Source organism: Zea mays, chromosome 3 (assembly GCF_902167145.1).
Source record: "Zea mays cultivar B73 chromosome 3, Zm-B73-REFERENCE-NAM-5.0, whole genome shotgun sequence".
NCBI classification, from domain to species: Eukaryota; Viridiplantae; Streptophyta; class Magnoliopsida; order Poales; family Poaceae; genus Zea; species Zea mays.
In genome coordinates, this window is record NC_050098.1 from 80125002 (window position 1) to 80146763 (window position 21762).

General features: G+C 42.3%; 1 protein-coding gene across 1 annotated transcript; it reads left to right on the forward strand.

Annotated features, from left to right (window-relative positions):
• The first annotated feature begins 4425 nt into the window (after positions 1-4425).
• Positions 4426-21486, forward strand: LOC103650234 (uncharacterized). Its single transcript, XM_008675846.3, has 5 exons — positions 4426-4490; positions 20575-20637; positions 20726-20770; positions 20856-21110; positions 21195-21486. Exons 2-5 carry the CDS (start codon positions 20635-20637, stop codon positions 21261-21263), a joined length of 372 nt encoding a protein of 123 aa, XP_008674068.1. The 5' UTR covers positions 4426-4490; positions 20575-20634; the 3' UTR covers positions 21264-21486.
• Positions 21487-21762: the final 276 nt, after the last annotated feature.

Consider the following 21762-nt stretch of genomic DNA (forward strand, 5'->3'; position numbering starts at 1 on the left):
AAAGACTTGCTGAATTTGTGATGAAAATACAAAAGGATCATCATCTAGTTTATCACCAGTGTGTATTTTCCGGGAAAAATTCACATGGCTGTATCCGAACTCATCTTGTCGCAACCCAGCTTTATGATGAACATCATACCATTCACACTTGAAAAGCACTACCTTGTAGTTTGCATATGACAATTCAACTATATCTAATAATCTGCCAAAATAATTAACCCCATCATCAGCAATGTTGACCACACCACTGTTTTGTGTCAACCGTGCAGCCTCACGACTCAAAGTGTGGAACCTCAAACCATTAATAATGTAACCATTGTATGTCACTCCGTATCTGTTTGGTTTTGCAGCCAAAGCTCGGACCTTTGTCGTGATCCCTGTTCCATCACCTAATATAACCTGTATATAAGGAAAAACGCTCACGTACATTTCTTTTATTAGTTCCATACCAAATTTGCAACAATTTTAGATGTACAGACCTTTTGCTCCAACCAGTCAGGAAAGTGTTGATCCATCAAATTCTGAATGGAGGAAGGTGTTAGATTAATTGAGGGATGTAATTTTCTTTTCTCCTCATCCAAGAATTCTCTACAACAATAGTATCAGTATCATGTCAGCAAATAGCAGTAAAAAATAAATATAGGTTACTGGTTATAATAAATGTGATGTTGTGTGTTTTAGAAATACTGAACTATTGCATATTGCAAGCTTGAAGCAAGTTCTGGACATTCTAATTATAAAAAATGTATCTTGCAGCATGCGATCTTATCTCTAAACCATGTTTAATTCTAAGTAATTTCCTATAGAACAGTATTGCTCCTTTATTAGTCATTATCTTAACCACTTCTGAACATAAGACTTCAAATTTAAGCTTTGTTTGATCAATTAAACTGTAGAAATACTCCTTCCACACTAGTGATGATAAAAAATTTGGTCATTAATACTGAAAAAAATTAGGTTTAGATTCCTAAGGCCTTAAGCCCTACACTCTAATCAATAAGAAAACACACAAACAAATCAAATCAGCCAACATCACAAAAAATAAATTATTAAACAATGAAATCAGTACCCCTCTACTAGTCATCTTATTAACGTTCTGCGTTCCAGCCAATCCAGAAAAGAAACTCAAACACGGACAGACTAGTATCGAATAAACAACATCACACTTTGAAGGAGACAACACTATATGAACGCACCTGCGAAAATCTTCAAGTTCATCACAATGCCGCAACACATATCGATGAGCCTGAATAAGAAGCTACTTATCAAGGTTGATGGCAGTACTCTTTCCAATAGGTTCACCAGCAGCATCAAACAAATACATGTTTGCTATTTCATCAGATGGTCCAGGATTTCTAGATGGCCTTGTAAAACGTGTAGTTCCTTCTATAAATCTGGAACAAAAGGTCAAGCACTCCTCCATGCAATATCCTTCAGCTATTGATCCTTCTGGTTGAGCTTTATTCTTCACAAGTGCCTTCAGCTTAACAAAATATCTAAATGCAATAATTGACACATGTAAGTTAAACCTGAATTATTGATTATCATTGTGCAAATTAAAGTTGACTACATACCTCTCCATGGGGTACATCCACCGGTACTGAACCGGACCGCCTAGTTTAACTTCTTCTACCAAATGCACCATCAAATGCACACTTACAATAAAGAATGATGGCAGGAAAATTCTCTCCATATCACAAAGTGTCATCACAATACTGTCTTGAAGCTGCTCCAGCTCAGCAACATCTATGACCTTGGAGCACAACTTCTTGAAGAAGTTAGATAACTGAACAACTACTTTCATGACATCCTTGCTAGGGTAACAAGACAACAGTGCCACTGGAAGAATATCATGCAGTAAAATATGATTGTCATGACTCTTTAGTCTAGTCAATGTACAATCTTTCATATTTACACACCTAGATATATTTGATGCATACCCATCTGGAGTCCAGAGGTTCTGAATTACTGAGCAAAAAATCTCTTTTTGATCTTTAGACATAGTAAAAGGTGCATCAGGAGTTGTTTGCTTTCCTTGAGCATCTACAATAGGATGAAGATCCTCTCGAATTCCAAGTTCAACTAAATCTAGTCGGGCATTCAGGTCATCCTTTGTTTTATGACAAATATTCAATAGAGTGGCGATAAAGTTGTCACACACATTTTTTTCTAAGTGCATTACATCTAGATTGTGTCTTAGTTTGTTGTGTTCCCAATATGGTAGTTGAAAGAAAATTGACCTCTTTTTCAGCCAATCTTCTGGTTTCTTCTCCACTTTACCACAACCCCCATCTAATTCCTTCTTTTCTCCCAGTCTTCTACGCTTGCGTTTCTGACCACTTTTATCTTGGACTTTCTTATTCTTGCCTTTCTTCTTACACACCTTGGATGTTCTCTCCCCTTTCCCTAACACGAACTCTTTGCCTTCCAACATTTTCAAAATAGTAGTTCCACTCATTTTTTCAGGTGAAAGTCCAGTCTCTACCAAGCCATCAAATTGCATCCTTTGCCTTCGGTATTTGTGATTTATTGGCAGCCAGCGACGATGTCCCATATAGCACATCTTTTTACCTTTCTTCAGGTGAAATGATTTTGTAGCTGGACCACAAGAAAGACATGCATATCTATCGCTCGTGGTCCATCCATATAGGTAAGCTAGTGCAGGAAAATCATTTATAGTCCACAATAATGCAGCTCGAAGAGTAAAATTCTTTTCTGAGGAGGCATCAGGTGTTCTATCTATTCCCGCCCACAAAAGTAATAGTTCATCGATAAGGGGTTGCAAATACACATCTACATCATTACCTGGAGAATTTGGTCCAGGTATGATCATTGACAAAATTAAAGATGTTTGCTTCATGCAGATCCAAGGTGGAAGGTTGTAGGGAACAAGCATTACTGGCCATGTACTGTGCTTTAAATTCTTGTTCCCAAAAGGGTTAAATCCATCACTAGCTAGACCAAGGCGTACATTACGAGCATCTTCTTTAAAGTCAGGATATCTACGATCAAAGTCTTTCCAAGCATCACCATCTGCTGGGTGGCGTAGTTTTCCATCCTTTGTTCGCCCCTCATCATGCCAACGCATGTCATCTGAAGTTTTGGTAGATGAAAATAACCTTTGGATCCTAGGAATCAATGGAAAGTAACGCAACACTTTTGCTGGTTTCCTTTTCCCCTTAGGTTTCACTACAGAGGCATTTGAATCCTTCTTATCAACTTTCCAACGAGAGCTCTCACACACGTGACAAAAATCTTGTTTGGCAAAATCACCTCGAAAAAGAATGCAATTTTTGGGGCAAGAATGGATTCTCTCATAATCAAGACCTAAGTAACGGATGATTTTCTTCGCTTCATAGTATGTCTTGGGTAGATTAGCTCCAGGAATACCAGATAGCAGATCCATTAGTCCTGTAAATGATTCTTGTGACCAACCATGTAAGCACTTCAAGTGATATAAGTGGACTAAAAATGACAGCCTAGAATATTTACACCCAGAAGAAAACATTCTTGCATCTGCATCCTTCAATAAGCTTGCATATATATTCTGTTGCCTCCCCAAAGTATCTCCTTCCGCTAGATTCATATTATCCTCAGTGGCATTATGTTCCACATCTACAGATCCAGACTGAATATCATCTGCTTCAGCACCAATTATACTTGCAGCCCTTCCAAATGCAGTCTGCAAGAGTTCTTGCATGTCATCCAATCTTCCATCCTGGCGGTCTCGTATTGGACCTGAAGTAGTCAAATTTGCACTGATATTTGGTACATCAGCAAGTTCTATAGATGGCATGTCATATTTTTCACCATGATGAACCCAGATAGTATAACCTTTAATAATACCATCACATCTCAGATGTGTCCTGACCTCATCACAGCTGTGGTTATATCTATTTTTGCAGTTTATGCATGGACAAAGTATCTCGCTACCTTGTGGAAGGTCCCGGTAAGCAAATGCTAAAAACTCCTCAACACCATTTTTGTATGCAGTGTCCAATCTTGATTCTTTCATCCAACTTCGATCCATCAATCTTTATATTATGACCTATTAAAGTTGAATAAAACCCGTAAGTATTTATCCAAACCAGTTTAATTTATCTGTCCAAATCCCTACTAGCAATCTGTCAACAACTCCAATCGAAACACAAATTTACCAGAGGGACAGAGAAGGCAGTCAGCATCACCTCAGCGGTCACTGGTCAGTCGGTTAGCCGCTCAGAGCCTTGGACAGTCGGACCTCAGCAAGCGACGCTCGGGCATCCGCAAGCCTCAGCTGCTAGTGGGCCTAAACCGTGACAACACCTAATTCTGTTCCGCGGTACCTGTTCCGCGGTTCGCCCAAGCAGACAAAGATACGCTCCATTGCACAAGGATACGCTTCATTTTATAACCAACCGGCGGTCCATCTGGGGAGGAGAGGGCGGTTTCCGAGTCGTCGCATCAGGTCCGATCCGCCCGATTCGCCGGCGGCGCCACCAACCAGCAAGGTGATGCCTCCTCCTTCCTCTTCCCCAATTCGTGTTTCCGATGGTGCCGTCGGGGAGGGTGCCGATGGGTGAGGCATGAGGTACGCGGCGCTGTCGTAGGCCACGGCGGCGTCCTCGGCGCTGTCGTACGTGCCGAACCACGCGCGCGCCGTAGGGGGAGTCCGGGAATGCCAGGGATCCGCGCTCGTATGGGGAGTCCAGGAACGCCAGGGGGAGTCCTGACAGCTGAATGCTAGGTGCAGTGGCTCTGGTATATCTTATAGAGCATACGACTAGGAAACCTGAAAGGTCTAAAACTAGTATTTCCGATCTCCATTGGCTGTGATTATTCTTGTTCATAGTTCGAATCCCATCATAGTGCTGATCTTCCCTCTACACTACACTGCTGCTTGGATAGGCTCTTCTACTATGTCCGCATCTTCCAAACACCATCCAGTTTTTGGCTAGCATGTGCTTGTAGTGACTATTGTATTAGTTATTACTGACTTGCAGGATGGATGTATTTGCTTAGTTAAAATAAAAGATAGTTGTGTTTGCTCATCTGATCATTATGATTTATGAGCAGACATATTTATTAACGTATATGATTACTTTTATATTTTATTGAAACGAGAGCTATTTTTCGCATGTGTATGGTGGTATAGCTTTAGCTGTTAGATGTATCTACAACTCCTAGTGCTAGACAATAGCAATAAAACATGGAGGTACAGGAAAACACCCTGTGCTTTGAGCCCTATACTTCATGGAAATAAATAATGTACAACACCATACAGATACACTATTAATAGTTACTGATCTGTTAGTATAATGCAATCTTGTTATAAGGGAAAACATATCTGTTTTACCAATTCTACAGATTTTCGAGTCCTTGGTTGCTTACGTATTCAAGAAGGTTGTAGAACTCTCCATTGTGCTGAAAACCTAAGCTCCTCTTTCCACTTATAATCTCAAGAAGCAGGACCCCGAAACTAAAAAAATCTAGTTCAGTCGACTGCAGACCCAGATTCAGCCTCCCTTTTCTCCTATTTCTCCATAAGAATAGAGCTACCCTCCCACATCAAACCTATTCACTGAACATTGATCTTTCAATTTGTTGTAAACTTCCAGAGTCAATACCTTACAGGTTTCGAGTTATAGAGCCCCAAAGTGAGGCATATCACACATGGACCATAGTTTCACTCTACTGAAAACTGAACCCAGAATTTCAGAATTTCAGACTGTCAAGTTTTGGTCTAAAGGGTGAAATCTAAGATCTGACCATAATTTGCCAAAAATCAAAATACCAAATTGTTGAAGCCCTAAATCCATATGGAATCTGTTAGAGAACTTGACCCAAAATTCCTATCCTCAAATCTGAATTTTCAGACTTAGTGATAATTCTGGGTTCTGAACTTTTATGCCTAAGCCAACTTTGAAGTCCTTTTATTATTCAGTCCATTGGGTTTTAGCTTAGGACCATGATATCAAAATGGTAGAGGATCTATGAATGTGCAACTTTGTTGAAGGGAGATGGACTCAGTACTACATAAAAAGTGGCTGTTTTGGACAGTTTGAATCTGGGTTCTTTATAGAAAAGCTGAAGAGTACATATTGGTAAATTATTTAGCTCCACTAGTTTTCTAGGTGATTCTGGTGTGCAGCCATAGGCCTGAATAGATGGGGTTGAAGGGGGGATATTTTCCATCTGGTGTAGCCTTTTTTTACTGAAGATGCAGCTCACAACTTGGAGAACCATCTAGTGATGACTCAGCTGCTTGAACTGTTTCAAGTGTTGTCCAACATGCAGTAAAAAAAATTCTCCTGGTCACACTGTTGACGCTTTTTTGGAGAGCCAAATACTCAAGAAAACCGGCGGCGGTGCTCTCTGGTCAGGAGCGGACGGTCCGCAGCCTAGGCCGGACGGTCCGCGACCTGGCGCAGGGGCTAGGGTTTCCTGCCTGACGGCCGGACGGTCCGCGCCCTGGGGCCGGACGGTCCGCGCATGTGCAGGGGCGGCGGAAGATCGCCGGCGGCGCCTGGATCTCGCTCCCGGGAGGGACCCCGTCGGGGAGGAGAGATCCTAGGGGTTGTCTAGGCTCGGGCCGGCCGACCTAGACTCCTCTAATCGGCGTAGAGTCGAAGAGAGGCGAAGAATTTGGGGATTGAGAGGCTAAACTAGAACTAGACTAGAACTACTCCTAATTGTACTGGAAATAAATGCGAATAGAAGTTGTATTGATTCGATCGTTTTTACTACAAATCGGCCGTAGACCTCTCTTTATATAGAGGAGGGGGGCTGGACCCTTTACACGACTTCATTCCGGGTTAATTCCTCAAATCTAGCCAACAAACATAGCACAAAACTCGGAACCCTAAACTGCTCTGCGCATGCGCGGACCGTCCGGCCCACGGGCGCGGACTGTCCGGACCGCGAACCGTCCGGCCTCAGGGCCGGACCGTCCGGTCGCTCAATATGGCGCTCAACATATGCCCCCTGCCTTTTGGTGGAGCTGAGAAAACCAAAAGCAACTAACTCGATGTGATTACATCGGTTCTCTTAGGCATCCTGCCACATACTAGGATGGTACTATTTGAGGAAGCGCCCATTCAAAGCCTTAGGCAAGTCCTTGCCTTGTAATGTTTGTAGCAAATAGGCGTTGCCAGACATCACCTGTTTTACTTTATAAGGGCCTTCCAAGCTTGGTGACCATTTCCCGAACTTCCGGTCTTTACTCCTTAGAGGCAGAATGGTTTTCCACACAAGGTCCCCTACTTGAAATGATTTTGCTTTGACCTTCTTGTTGTAGGCCCTGGCTACCATGATTTTGTCCTTTTCTATAGCTCCCAAAGCTATCATCCTTTTGTCAGTCACCTCATCAATATTATCCATCATTGAATCATAATAATCGGTAGCAGTTAGATCATTTTGTTTGGCGAACCTGATAGCGTTCAAACTTATTTCCACAGGCAACACTGCTTCCTGCCCATAGACAAGCTCAAAAGGAGATACTTTAGTAGCCCTATGTTTAGATATTCTATGAGCCCATAAAGCCTCAGACAAAATCTTATGCCAATGTTTAGGATTATCAGATATTTTCTTTTTTATCAAATTAATCAATGTCCTATTGCTAGACTCGGCCTGACCATTGGCCTGAGCATAATATGGAGATGAATTAAGCAGCTTAATTCTGTATAATTCAGCAAATTCACGTACCTCCTTTGACATAAAAGAAGTACCTTGATCTGTAGTTAAGGTCTGGGGAATGCCGAATCTATGAATGATATGCTCAATTATAAAATCAATTACCTCCTTGTGTGTCATGTTCTTTAGAGCAACGGCTTCAGTCCATTTGGTGAAGTAGTCAGTGGCAACTAACACAAACCGATGCCCATTTGATGATGAAGGATGAATTTCCCCAATAAAGTCTAATCCCCATCCTCTGAACGGCCAAGGCTTGATGATAGGATGTAATTCGGCTGCAGGGACCAACTGTAGGTCGCCGAATTTTTGACACACTTGGCAACCCTTGTAGTACTTGAAACAATCAGCTATCATACTAGGCCAATAAAAACCAGACCTTCGCAACAACCACTTCATCTTTGGAGCTGATTGATGAGTACCACAAATTCCCTCATGTACTTCGGCCATGGCTAATATAGCGTCATCTGGGCCCAAGCACTTAAGCAGGATGTCATTGACTGTTCGGCGGTAAAGTTCATCACTCATCAAAACATACTTGAAAGCTGTTCGCCGAATGTTCTTATCTATCCTGATATTGGGATTTCGTAAATAATTAAGTATAGGTGTCCTCCAATCACTTGCATCGGCTTCATTGTCAGCCGAATTAATGAAAAGAACATTTCTGGTAACCCCGGACGGTCCGGCGTCATCACGCGGACGGTCCGCGACCTGGGAATTTGGCTTTGCACTGGTTATCAGATTTTCAGTTTTGTGAAACTTCCCTCTCTTTATCCGATAACCTGATGCATCTTGTGCCAAATCATTAGCTCTATGATTCTCAACTCTAGAGATATGCCGAATACTGAATTCGTCAAAAGAATGGATTATGCTCCAACATTTCTCAAGGTAATTATTTAGAGTACCATCAAAACATTGATATTCTTCTAACACTTGTTGGACAACCAGCTGAGAATCACCAAATACCATCACATGTTTTACTCCCATACCATTTAAAAGTTCTAAACCGAATAGGAGGGCCTCATATTCAGCTTGATTATTAGTGCAATAAGTTTTCAATCGGCTAGAGAAGTCAAAGGAGACATTACTTGGTGAAACAAGTACAATGCCAATTCCTTGCCCTTCATTGCAAACCGATCCATCAAAATATAAAGTCCAAGGAGTAATAGTGAGGTATGACATGTCTAGCTCATGAATATCATTAACCCGATGTTCTACAATGAAATCCGCTACGACTTGGCCTTTCATAGATTTCAATGGTTCATAGGCCAAGTCATATTCTATTAGTGCATAAGCCCACTTACCAATTCTACCACTCATAATTGGGTTATGCAACATGTATTTGATCACATCGGCTTGACCAGAAACAGTGCAATGACTAGACAGTAAATAACATCTATATTTGGCGCATGCGTAAAACAAGCATAAGCATAACTTTTCAATAAAAGTGTACCTTGTTTCAGCATCCACCAACCTTCGGCTTAGATATGCCAACACATGCTCCTTCCCCTCAGTTTCTTGTGTCAGAACAGCCCCAATGACCTTATCCTCAGCTGCAATGTATAATCGAAATGGCACTCCTGCTTGTGGTGCTTTTAATACGGGAGCCGAAGATAAGTATTTTTTGATGAGATCAAATGCTTCTTGCTGTTCTGCCCCCTAAGCGAATTCGGCATCATTCTTAAGCCGAAGAATAGGGGTAAACGCATCAATCTTCCCGGCTAGGTTAGAAATAAACCTTCGTAAATAATTCACCTTGCCGAGGAACCTCTGTACCTCGACTTTACAGGTCGGAGGCCCCACATTCCGAATAGACTTGATTCGGTCAGGGTCTATCTCTATACCATGTTCATGTATGACAAATCCTAAAAACTTACCAGCCGACACTCCAAAAGCACATTTACGTGGGTTCATTTTCAAACCATACTGACGCATTTTATCAAAGGCCTTGCGCAAATCAGCTATATGAGAACTAAACTCAGCCGATTTGACTGCAATATCATCAATGTAAACTTCCACAGTGTTTCCTAACAGTTCATGGAAGATCAAATTCATAGCCCTCTGATAAGTAGCACCAGCATTTTTCAGACCAAATGTCATGACAACCCACTCAAATAAACCAATGAAGCCTGGACATATAAAGGCCGTTTTAGACGCATCTTCTTCGGCCATGAAAATCTGATTATATCCGGCATTACCATCAAGGAAGCTAATAATTCTATTTCCTGATGCATTATTGATTAATGTGTCGGCTATGGGCATGGGATATTCGTCTTTAGGAGTTGCTCTATTTAAATTGCGAAAATCAATGCATACTCTATGTTTACCTGTCTCCTTCTTCTCCACCGGCACAATATTGGAGACCCACTCTGCGTATCTGCAATGTCTGATAAAATCAGCTTCTAGCAGCCGGTGGATTTCGTCCTTGATGCGTGGGAGAAGATCCGGATGAAATGTTCTAGCTCTTTGCTTGAAAGGTCTGAAACCAGATTTAATAGGCAGCCGATGCTTTACGATCTCTCGGTTTAATCCAGGCATCTCAGTATAATTCCAAGCAAAACAATCTGAATATTCCTTCAATAGACCGATCATCTCATTTCTAGAATCGGTCTCCAGGGTCTTGTTTACAAAAGTCGGCCTTGGAGTTTTACTATCTCCTATGTCAATCTCCTCCAAAGGATCGGCCGATGTAAACCCTGTCCTAGTTTATCAAGATCTCTGAATTCCTCTATCATGTCCCCCACAGAGGAATTAGATGATCTTTGTGTGATGGCGGACTTTCCGGTCTCGGGGACCGAATCATCCGTAATACTGTTTTTTCGCTGTGGTAGATGTTCGGTCTTAAAGTCCGAACTCTTTTGTGAAAGACCAGACCATCCGGCCTTGGCGGCCGAACTGTCCGTGACCAAAGACTCATGATCTTTGTGTGTATTCATCATTTAACTTCATTTAGGATTTAGCCGATTCTCCATCGGCTCTAGCATTACAGGAATGAAACCTTTCTTATCTATACTTATGAATTGATAATCAGAAAAGTCTACTCCTGTGAGACATGTAGCAGTCTCATAAGTCCAGAGTACAGGGGCATCGGCCACAGCGATGCAGGCCGATACATCAGCATGTACTTGTTCTATGTCATCGCCTACCCATTGTATCAGCATTTGATATAATGTAGAAGGTATACATTGATTGGCGTGAATCCAATCTCTGCCTAGGATTAAACTGTAATTTCCTTCTACATCAGCGACGAAGAATGCAGCAGCAAGGGTCTTAGTCCCGATGGTTAATTCAACGGACGTGACTCCCCTGGCTTTGATCGAACTATCAGTTCCAACACCGCTGAGGGTCATGTTGGTCTTGACAAGTTCGTCATCTTGTTTACCTAATTTTCTGTATAATGAATAAGGCATTAGATTTACAGCCGCCCCTCCATCTACCAACATCTTAGCAATCGGTATCCCATCAATGTGGCCACGCACGAAGAGCGACTTTAAATGATTTACCGATTCTTTTGGTTTAGTAAAGGCGGCTTCTTTAGGACCAAAATCAAACTGGGCAACAACAGGTTCATCGTCGCCGATAATAGTACAATCGGCAGAAAATGTAATAATATTTACATCCATACCTGGGTGTTCTGGAGAAGCCTCGTAGTCGACCAGGTCTTCTCCCAGCAGGTCGTCCTCTTCCATTGATGTTGTCGTGTCGTTGGAGGCTTCCTGGTGAACGGCGGACGGTCCGCGTGCGGGGGCCGGACGGTCCGCGCCTGGTGCAGGTTGTCCAGAGACTTCCTGGTGAACGGCGGACGGTCCGCGTGCGGGGGCCGGACGGTCCGCGCCTGGTGCAGGTTGTCCAGAGACTTCCTGGTGAACGGCGGACGGTCCGTGCGCAGCGGCCGGACGGTCCGCGCCTGGTGCAGATTGACTTTCTATTTTTGTGGCCGTTTGTTTTTTCTCAACGGCCTTCGGTCTCCATTTCTTTTGTGGTGGCGGGTATAGTGGATGTGTGTCATTAAATGTATTTTCCGCCTCCTTCTCCTGGCTCTCCTTTGCTCTTAGGCGCTGTAAATTTCTCTTTTGGGATCGTGTCAATCCCGCTGGGCACCATCGAGGCATGGAGTATTTTGGATCGGCTGTTTTGATGGTAGCCGTATCCTTTTCGGTTGTGTTGGCCGATTCGCCGAAAATCATCGGCCCTTTATTATCTTCTTGTATGACAACATCTGCAGTGCCTATTTTGATGATGTCCTTTTTTGTTGTTTTTTGAGTTGCTGCAGGCATATGCCCCCCTGCCGGATTGGTCGGCCTAGGAGGCCGAGTAGTCCGGCAATCTTGTTGGGCCTGTGCCTGGTGACCAGATTTAGCAGCGCTCAATCGGTCTTGCACTGGCGGCGCCAACCTATCAAAAACGGATGTTTGGGGTGCCCCCCAGGCGGGGTACTGTGGCATCCCAAATGGATATGGTGGCATGCCCCACATTTGATTTGGGACAAATGGTGGAGGTAAGTATGTGTATGGATATGGCATAGATGGATAAGGGGGTGGAGGGGTCCATGTCGGTATGTTAGGTCTCAATTGTACAATAGGACCTTTCACTTCTTCCGATTGGTGAGGTGGTCCAATCGGCCTGACCTGACGTTGCTCATGAATGGGTGAGAGGGGTCGCTTTGGTGGCCGGTCACTAGGGCCGGCCTTCTTTTTCACGTATTTAGACAACAATTGATCGAAAGTCGGGCCAGGCTTGATCAGCCGACCAGCTGCTTTAAATGTATTTGTTTTCCACGTACCTATCTCGGGTCGTCGTGGTTTGAAGGTACGTGGTTGCTGCGGGTCCTGAGCACGGCCGGACCGTCCGCTGGAGTTCGCCGGACCGTCCGGAGAAGCGTCAGACCGTCCGCGTTTGGATGGCGAACCGTCCGCGATGCGCAAAATGGGTTCTTGCGCCTGTCTCCCTGTCTGTGTTTGCCCCCCAGTGCCAGAGGCTGTGATGGTCACCTTCAAGGTCTCTCCTCCATCAGGAGTCTTCTCGGCCACCACTTTTCTGCAAGAAGTTTTATGATTCCCACCGGCCTCTCTTGCATTGCCGATGACTATTTCTTTGCCTTTGCCTTCATCGGCTGTGTTTGGCCGAGTCAGGACTTTCTTGCCCTCAAAGTCGATCATGTTCATTGGAAAGGGCTCCGTGTCCACCTGCATTTCCTGAAATTTCAATCGTCCTTCGTTAATGGCCGATTGAATCTGTCGACGGAATACATTACAATCATTAGTGGCATGAGAAAATGAGTTATGCCACTTGCAATATGCACGACGTTTTAGCTCGTCGGCGGATGGAACAGTGTGATTTATTTTAATGTTGCCATTTTTGAGTAATTCATCAAATATTCTATCACACTTACCAACATTAAATGTAAACTTAACCTCCTCTTGCCGTTTCTTTTGAACCGGCTGTAAGGAGGCACAAGCCGAAGATTTGGCCTGCTTTGGCCAAACCATTTCAGCAGCATACACCTCTGCTGATTCGTCTTCTGAGCTACTTTGATCGCATTCTACTACATGTACGTTGTGACGAATTGTTTTAGCAGTTTCTTTGCTTCGGCTTTCACAAGCCAAAGCTCTCTGGTGTAATTGTGCTAGTGTAAAGAATTGGATGCCTTCTAATCTTTCTTTTAAATAATATCGTAGACCATTAAAGGCTAATCCTACTAACTGTTTTTCTGCTAAATGAATTTGAAAGCATCGGTTTCTTGTATCTCGGAATCTCCGGATGTAATCATTAACCGATTCATCTTTTGTCTGTCGCAATGACACTAAATCTACCAAATCCAACTCATAGTCACCAGAGAAAAAATGATCATGAAATTTTTGTTCTAGATCCCCCCATGATGAAATGGAATTAGGAGGTAAAGTGGCATACCATGCAAACGCGGTTCCTGTTAAAGATAATGAAAATAAGTGCACGCGAAATGCCTCTGTGTCGGCCAATTCTCCCAATTGTGCTAAGAACTGGCCTATATGTTCACGCGTGTTTTTCCCTTGGTCACCCGAAAATTTTGCGAATTCGGGTATTCTAGTTCCCTGTGGGTATGGGTGGTGATCAAATCGGCTGTCATAAGGTTTCCGATATGAGTGCCCCCCAGGGACCATGCTTACTCCGAGCTTATCTCAGAACGCACTGGCTATTTCTTCCCTAACTATATCAATGGCAGCCGGTGCAAGACCACCGACTCTCTGGTCAAACATAGGTGGGATTGGTTGCATGTTGGTATGTTGTCGTTCCCCCCATTGGTTTGAGCTACGTGGTGCATTGCCACTTGCCCTATATGGTTCGTGTGTTTGATCGTTCCTTTCCGGCCTTCTAGGTGGGGCCGGAAAGTTTTCCTGGGCTCTAGATCTCGAATTAATAGGTTGATGCATTGTATAGTGCGATGGGAAGTGTTGCTGGGACGGGTGAGGATTCAGGTAGCAATCCTCCTCAAAAAGGTCATGTGCGGACTGTCCGGACATTGGCCCGGACCGTCCGTGATTATGTCCGGACCGTCCGTCGTTGTACGCGGATGGTTCAACTGGGTAGTTTAGATTCTGTGTCGCGTGTGGTGGTTCGAGCGCATATCTAGGTAACTCATTAAAAATAGGCCTAACTGTTGTTGGCCCGGACGGTCCGCGCTCACGTGCGGATGGTCCGGGCATGTGCAGATCGACTGATTTGCTGCCGATTTGCGGTTGTTCAGGGTATGTGTCCATCGACATCCCATAAAGGGGTTGTGACTGGTCGTGACAACCTGTAGCCGATGTGTTACGCGTGTTACCTCCTAACTCAACCTCGTGTGAAGGAAAATTTGCGATGTTAGATTTATCGAATGCACGTACTAGTCTCTTAACATTGCTTTGCATACCCCCTATGATGTTCTGCATTTGTTCACGCTGCTCTTCTTCATAATTTCTAAGAGATTGTAGCTCGTTGGTATCACTTACATTGGGGATATCTGGCGTGGGTTGGAGCGAAGCCGGATCCGTCGCCCGATGTCGGACGACCTTGTTGTTCCTGTCCACTTTGAAGTTGGCCAAGAATTTTGCTTTTGCCTCCTGGATCATCCGCTCCTTGTGCTCCTCAAACTGGAGCTGCTCGTCAGCCGGTAAGGTTTCCCAAGTCGGCTCTATGATGTTGCTTGGAGAAATATCAGAGCTCTCCCTTGAACCGGCCATTTGAGGGCCGATTTGATGAGCCTAGATGTGTTATCCCCAGCGGAGTCGCCAAAAAGTATGTTGACGCTTTTTTGGAGCGCCAAATACTCAAGAAAACCGGCGGCGGTGCTCTCTGGTTAGGCGCGGACGGTCCGCGGCCTGGGGCCGGACGGTCCGCGACCTGGCGCAGGGGCTACGGTTTCCTGCCTGACGGCCGGACGGTCCGCGCCCTGGGGCCGGACGGTCCGCGCGTGTGCAGGGGCGGCGGAAGATCGCCGACGGCGCCTGGATCTCGCTCCCGGGAGGGACCCCGTCGGGGAGGAGAGATCCTAGGGGTTGTCTAGGCTCGGGCCGGCCGACCTAGACTCCTCTAATCGGCGTAGAGTCGAAGAGAGGCGAAGAATTTGGGGATTGAGAGGCTAAACTAGAACTAGACTAGAACTACTCCTAATTGTACTGGAAATAAATGTGAATAGAAGTTGTATTGATTCGATCGTTTTTACTTCAAATCGGCCGTAGACCTCTCTTTATATAGAGGAGGGGGGCTGGACCCTTTACACGACTGGATTCCGGGTTAATTCCGCAAATCTAGCCAACAAACATAGCACAAAACTCGGAACCCTAAACTGCTCTGCGCATGCGCGGACCGTCCGGCCACAGGCGCGGACTGTTCGGACCGCGGACCGTCCGGCCTCAAGGCCGGACCGTCCGGCCGCTCAATATGGCGCTCAACACACACTATTTGAAGTGCTGACTCCATATTTCTCCACCACGCTCCACAAAAATCTTGTTAATAAAACTGGTGGAGCTACCGGAATCGACCAAAATCAACATGGTCTGATTACCCACCAAAGCTCTGACCCTCATACATGTTTCCTTAGCAGTACCTCTGATGGCATTCAGAGAAAGATTGGGACCATCTGCTCCTTCCGACTCATCCTGCTTCAACTGAGAAAGGACCTCATCAGTCAAAGCCATACCCAACTCTTCTGTAGTCAGAGCATTAAGCTGCATTTGTAATCTCTTGGGACACTTGCTTTGATGACCGGCCTCAAACTTCTCACCACAGGTATAACATAAACCGTGCTGTCTTCGATACTCCTTGACTGCCCTCTCCTTGGACAAATCGACTCCAGAAGATAATTTCACCTCAGTCCTCCCTCCTTGCCCATAGGACCGAGATTGGCCTGAAAACCTCAACATCTTTTGCTTCTGTTTCTCCATTATAGCCTGCTGCATCTGAGCCAATAAAGCAGCTCGATCCACCGTTGTAGGCAGATGAGACTGCACCACCACTATAGCAGGCAGATAACAAGTATTATAGATTGGAGTTTTTGATAGATTGCTTGTAGGGATTTGGACAGATAAATTAAACTGGTTTGGATAAATGGATTTTGTTGATCTCCTATATGTAATAAACAGAATCAATCATGACAAGAGGACTTCGAAGATTAAAGAATTTGAACATTGATGGAGATGGTGCAGAAGCTCCTCAGGAGGAGCACGAAAATGTGGCAGATAATGAGAACAATGAAAGTTTACAGTCCCCTCCTGATGTTGATGGTTTATTAGTCCGCCTGCCACACCAACCTCGAAGTCCAATTAAGATCATATGTAAGTTTCAGGTTTGTTCTTGTATATCTTGGTACAATGTGAAATCTTACATTTTCATATATGCAGGGCCAAATGGAGAGGTTAGACAGATTATAGGGGAATTCACACTTTCAAATTTACTAGCATTACAAGGAGGAAAGGTAATTGTAGAGACAGATGAAAATGGTGTCCTAAATGAAAGGTCAGCCTCCATTCTTGGGCAGCACCTTGGCCATGTAGCAGAAAGCCCAACCTTAGCCCCTTTAGACATCCCAAGATTTGACAATCGCAGGTTTAATTCACACAAGGAACAAATAATAAAGGATGTAGAGGTAATTTTTTGTTATCGGTGCAAGCATGTACCTTCATTTTTTATATATGTACTAACATTTACCTTCCTGTATATAGCTAAAGTTTGCCTTCCCAAGGCAAACCATACATCTTACAAGGGACTGGATCTTAAGGATAGTTAATAATAGGTGGCGAGCGTACAAATCTAAGTTGAAGAAACAATACTTCAATCGTGACGAGAGAACTCTAGAAGAAATCCTAAGAGAGAAGCCACTAACGACTAATGAACATCAATGGAGATCTCTAGTTGGAATTTGGTGCCAAGAGCAACATAAGGTGCCATCTATTTACTCAACACGTTTATATCAATTCTTAATCAAGGAATGTTACATTATTGCTTAATCATTGCCTGTCTTTGCAGAAATTATGTTCCACAAACTCTCATTGTGCAAAAGAACAGAAGACTGCACACACATGTGGGAGGAAAAGCCTTGCTAGATTAAAAAAAGAGATGGTGATAAATATTCATCCATATTTTTTAAATTTCACTATCATCTATCTGAGGATTGAAATGATAGCCAAATAACTCAATTATGCAGGAAACCAGAACTAAACGAAAGGTTCATAGGATATAACTATGGGAGGAAGCTCATAAAAAGAAGAATGGTAGATACACAACAGAAAAGGCAGAGACACTGATGGTACGTACATTTTCTGGTATAAATGATTTATGCTTGATCTAAAAATCAGCTTATAGTTCCTTAACCTTCCTATATACTTGTTTCAATAGGCTGCATCTTATGAGGAATTTAAAAAAAGGCGAAGGAACAACGATGGTAATCATCTTTCATCTAAAGATTACAATGAAGTGTTCAATGATATTGTTGCCAAGGATTTCAAAGCACGTGGGTACTATGATGATAAGTACTGGAGTCAAGTACAAGCTTTTCAAGGTTTACCGTTTGTGATTCAAACGGAGGAAGAAAGAATGTACCAAGAGAAAGTAAATGAAATTGACAATAAAATGGAATCCGTGAGTGGTCTCATGAAGCATTGGCTTACTTTTATGTCAAAAAAGTATCCAGAAGATTTAACCCCAGAGATGAGAGAAGCTTTACAAAATGAAGTAAGCTTGCATTCAACCATGGCCCCCCTCCCTCTCTAGAATAAGAGCATATTTTTAACAGTATGTTGGTTCAAATATTTCAGGGTGGTGATAGTTATGACCAATGCACTGAAGATGACAAATCTGAAAATTATGCTGCCAAAGATATGAGTAGTATCCAAGAAGATTCAAATGCTGACGTGACCTCTCGAACAAATGAAGTGCATGTATACTTCCTTTATTTCAATTATTAAATATCATTAGCTACTATATAATAATATTCAAGCTCTTGCTAATGGCTTGTAGAACATGGTTCATGTCGAGCAGCAGCAACAACAATCTGTCCATAGAAGTCTTGGACGAACTCAAGTCCATACATGTACACCACATGAGCAAACATCTTCAAAGGTATGTTAGAAAGGCCTACTCAATTACCAATGCACATGTATCTTGTATTTTTTTGTATTTTGTTACCTGCTTCAAAGTTGTTATTTTGCAAATCTGAATACTTGTAGTTGGATATAGATTGTTCTTGCGGAATAGAAGAGATATAAAGGATTTTTGTAACACCCCTGGTGTTACGTTAACTAAAACTCTAACATATCATCATAAGCATTTGCATTAACTGCTTGATATACCTAGAATGCAGTGAGGAAGTATTCTTGAGGTGCTAGCAGCATATGGGCTGACCAACGTGGCTTCCATGCCCCAATCCAGCCAAATATCTGTTGGGGATATGCTTTAATATGTCCAAGAACTGGATATTCTTTCTAGCTGAAGATGGGTTCTAGACCTCAATTATACCCTCCACACTTATCTGAACTATACACATACATGTATCTCTTTTGTCCCCTACTGCAGACAGCAAAACAACACAATTAAATACCTCACTGCCACTGCTCCCAAGTTAGTCCAAACTAGATATTTTCCCAGCAGCTAGTGAGGTCTCTAGACCTTCAGTTAAATATCTCTACTTTACCATTATCCAAAATTCGAGTAACAAAGATCACAGCTAGATATTTCTGCAATTTTGGATCTACAGCTCTTGACTGATCCACCCATCTTCAGCTAGCCATTTCTCTCATTTTTTGAGTAAGACAGATTAATCACTATTAATAGAACTTGTTTATTAGTCCAAGGTCTACCAAGTCTATAGATTTCATAGACCCAAACCTCCTAGAATAGAAGTTATGGCATCCAAAAGTTGACTACAAAATCTGATTACCATTTCTGTTTTCCTGAACCCATTTTCAGCTTTGTTCAGTTGATTCATCCCCCTTTCGACAGAGGCTTTTTGGGGTGCCCAAATCTTTCAAATTTACACAATGTCAAGCCAGGGTTCCTTAATAAACTTTGCTTATGGATACAACCTCTTCAACTTTGCTTAAGACATTCTGGCACAAAGCTACACAGAACAGCCCTTACAAGCCCTCAAAGTGGAGCAGACAGACAGGTATTCAGACTTATACAATTCCAAATCTGAAAATTCAGAATTCAGCCACCTAGTCCTAATTTGAGCCACTGTTACTCCTTTTTTTGTGTAGCACCAAACCAATCTTACTTAAAGAAATTTTTTCTCCTATATATGGTCTTCCATTTTGCTATACAGCTCTTGGTCTAAAACCATATGGATTAATCACAACTGAGCTCCAAACAGAGCACCATTGGCTGTTTTTCAGAGTTTCAGCTCTGAACCACTAAGTCCCCAATACACTGACAGTCCATTTTTAGGCAAGCTATACTCCAAATTTTGCATGGGGTTATGTCAAGCTCACTTAAGGAAAGTGATTCACCAACATACGGTCTTCAATCCCTTTATGGATCTCTCAGCCCAAATACTTAGGGATTAGTCACAAACAAGCGCCCAAAACTGCTATCAAACACTAACTTCAGGTTCAGTTACTGTTGTAAGTCTGAAAACTCAGAAATCTGCCAATCAATCTTTGGACTATCTTTTCTACCAGTAGTATATAGCTTTGGGGCTATATCACTTAATAAGAATTGTTCTTCTATCATCTCTCTACGAGTTTGGTATAGTGTTCATTAACCACAACCCCCTGGATTCCAAAATATCAAGGCCCAAAGTTGGATCCAAATACTGAAATTCAGCCTCTGAAATCTACTAAGTCTGAAATCCAGAAACTCTGTTAGCTCTACTTTGGACTAATTTTACACCAGGTTCCATATAACTTTAGAGCTAGGTGACTTAACAAAGCTTGTACTCCTCATGTGGCCCTATAACTTTGTTATAATGACCATCTTCAAACTGTTTATAAATCAAAAGTTATGAAGACCCAAAAACAGCTAGTTGATATTATTTTCAGCAAACTTCAAGTCTGATTCAAAACTGAATTAAGCTTTTTACTCCAACTTTTCCTCTAAAACTTGGAATTCTCCATACATGAAAGTTGTTCAACTTTCCAAAATCTACAAGTCCGTTTTTGCAAAGTTTCTTTTCACCTGTTGATTTATTGCTCTTTGATTTTGTGTAGTTTTTTAAGAAGTACTGAAGTAGCATGTACTCTGCTTTCATTCAGTTGTTAATCCGTCTCATTTAGCCTATATAAACTTAAGTGAAAAGCATTAAAAACTCCCTTTTAGTTTAGTTGCCTAATTAATTAGCTTTCTTTTGCAACTCTAGGGTTCAGTAATTGGTTCCTGTTCGTCTACATTCCCTGTTAAAATCTAATATTTATAATTTTCTTTTTCTATAATAATTGAGTGAAACTATGCCTATAGGAGGCACAACTTGATGGCAATGTAGTCACAGATTTGCCAAGTGATCCTATATTGCACAACATGGTATGACTAAGCTAATTGTATTATTGTTTCAATTAAAATATAAAGCATAATTTGATTAAGTGATGCTATGATTTGATGTTTGTTATAGAGAACTCGAAGGGTTCAAGCTGCCAGCATGGGCATATCAGAATCAGTATGTGGTTTTATTTGCCTTATTTCTTTCCAATTATGACGTTGTTTTACCAAAAGATCATATGTTCATGTTTTGTAATTTGTAGAGACAAAAGCAAGTCTACCTTATTTCACTCATAAACAAAGGCAGAGTTGTGGCCAAAGGGAAGTTAGTGACTACAGATAGCCAAAGAGAAATATTAGGAGCAAAGCTTGGACCAGAATATTGTGGGGTTCTTGTTGAAGGCCTTGAAAATATTGAACTTGGCAATATTACAAATGAGGAGGTACCTAGACCATCTAATCAGATTCGTACACTAATTGATGCTATTGGCTATGTTATTCCTTGGCCAATTACACATGTAAGTTTCTTTTTTATTTGAAATAGTACATGTGTCCCCATAAGAACTTCAAATTGAGTTATTGATCTAACACATGCTTCATAGGTGAAGCAAGCTAGAAGCTCATCTTGTACCCGCAACAAGTTGGTACCTGCAGCACGTGGACAAAGCTAGATGGCGTGGACAAAGCTAGATGTGAAGCCTAGTATAATTGCAAAGTGAATCAGTTAGATTCTAGTAGTTACTAAAAATTTTAAGTGATATTTGTATGATATTGCCACTTTGGCTTTGCTTCTTTGTGAACACAATTGGCAGTTACTGAACATGTTTCCTATCGAGTTAGTTAGCTTCTTGATATTTTGCCAAGGCCAAAAGCAATATTATTGAGGGTTTATAATTTGATTTTTTTAACATTCATCTCGATGCACATTTATATATATAAATATATAAATGAAAACAACTTTTTTTGGCACGTAATAAAGTGTTACAGTATAACGTGTCTATATTATTACAAACAAATATAGATGTATGTACAAAATCGTTTCTACAGGTCTTAATACACACTTTGACGTTACTATATAACGTATTGATATGCGTAGGCACACAATACAAACGTGGCTATATTATTGTTTCTATTTTTGTTAACACGCGTTTTGGCATTACTATAAAATGT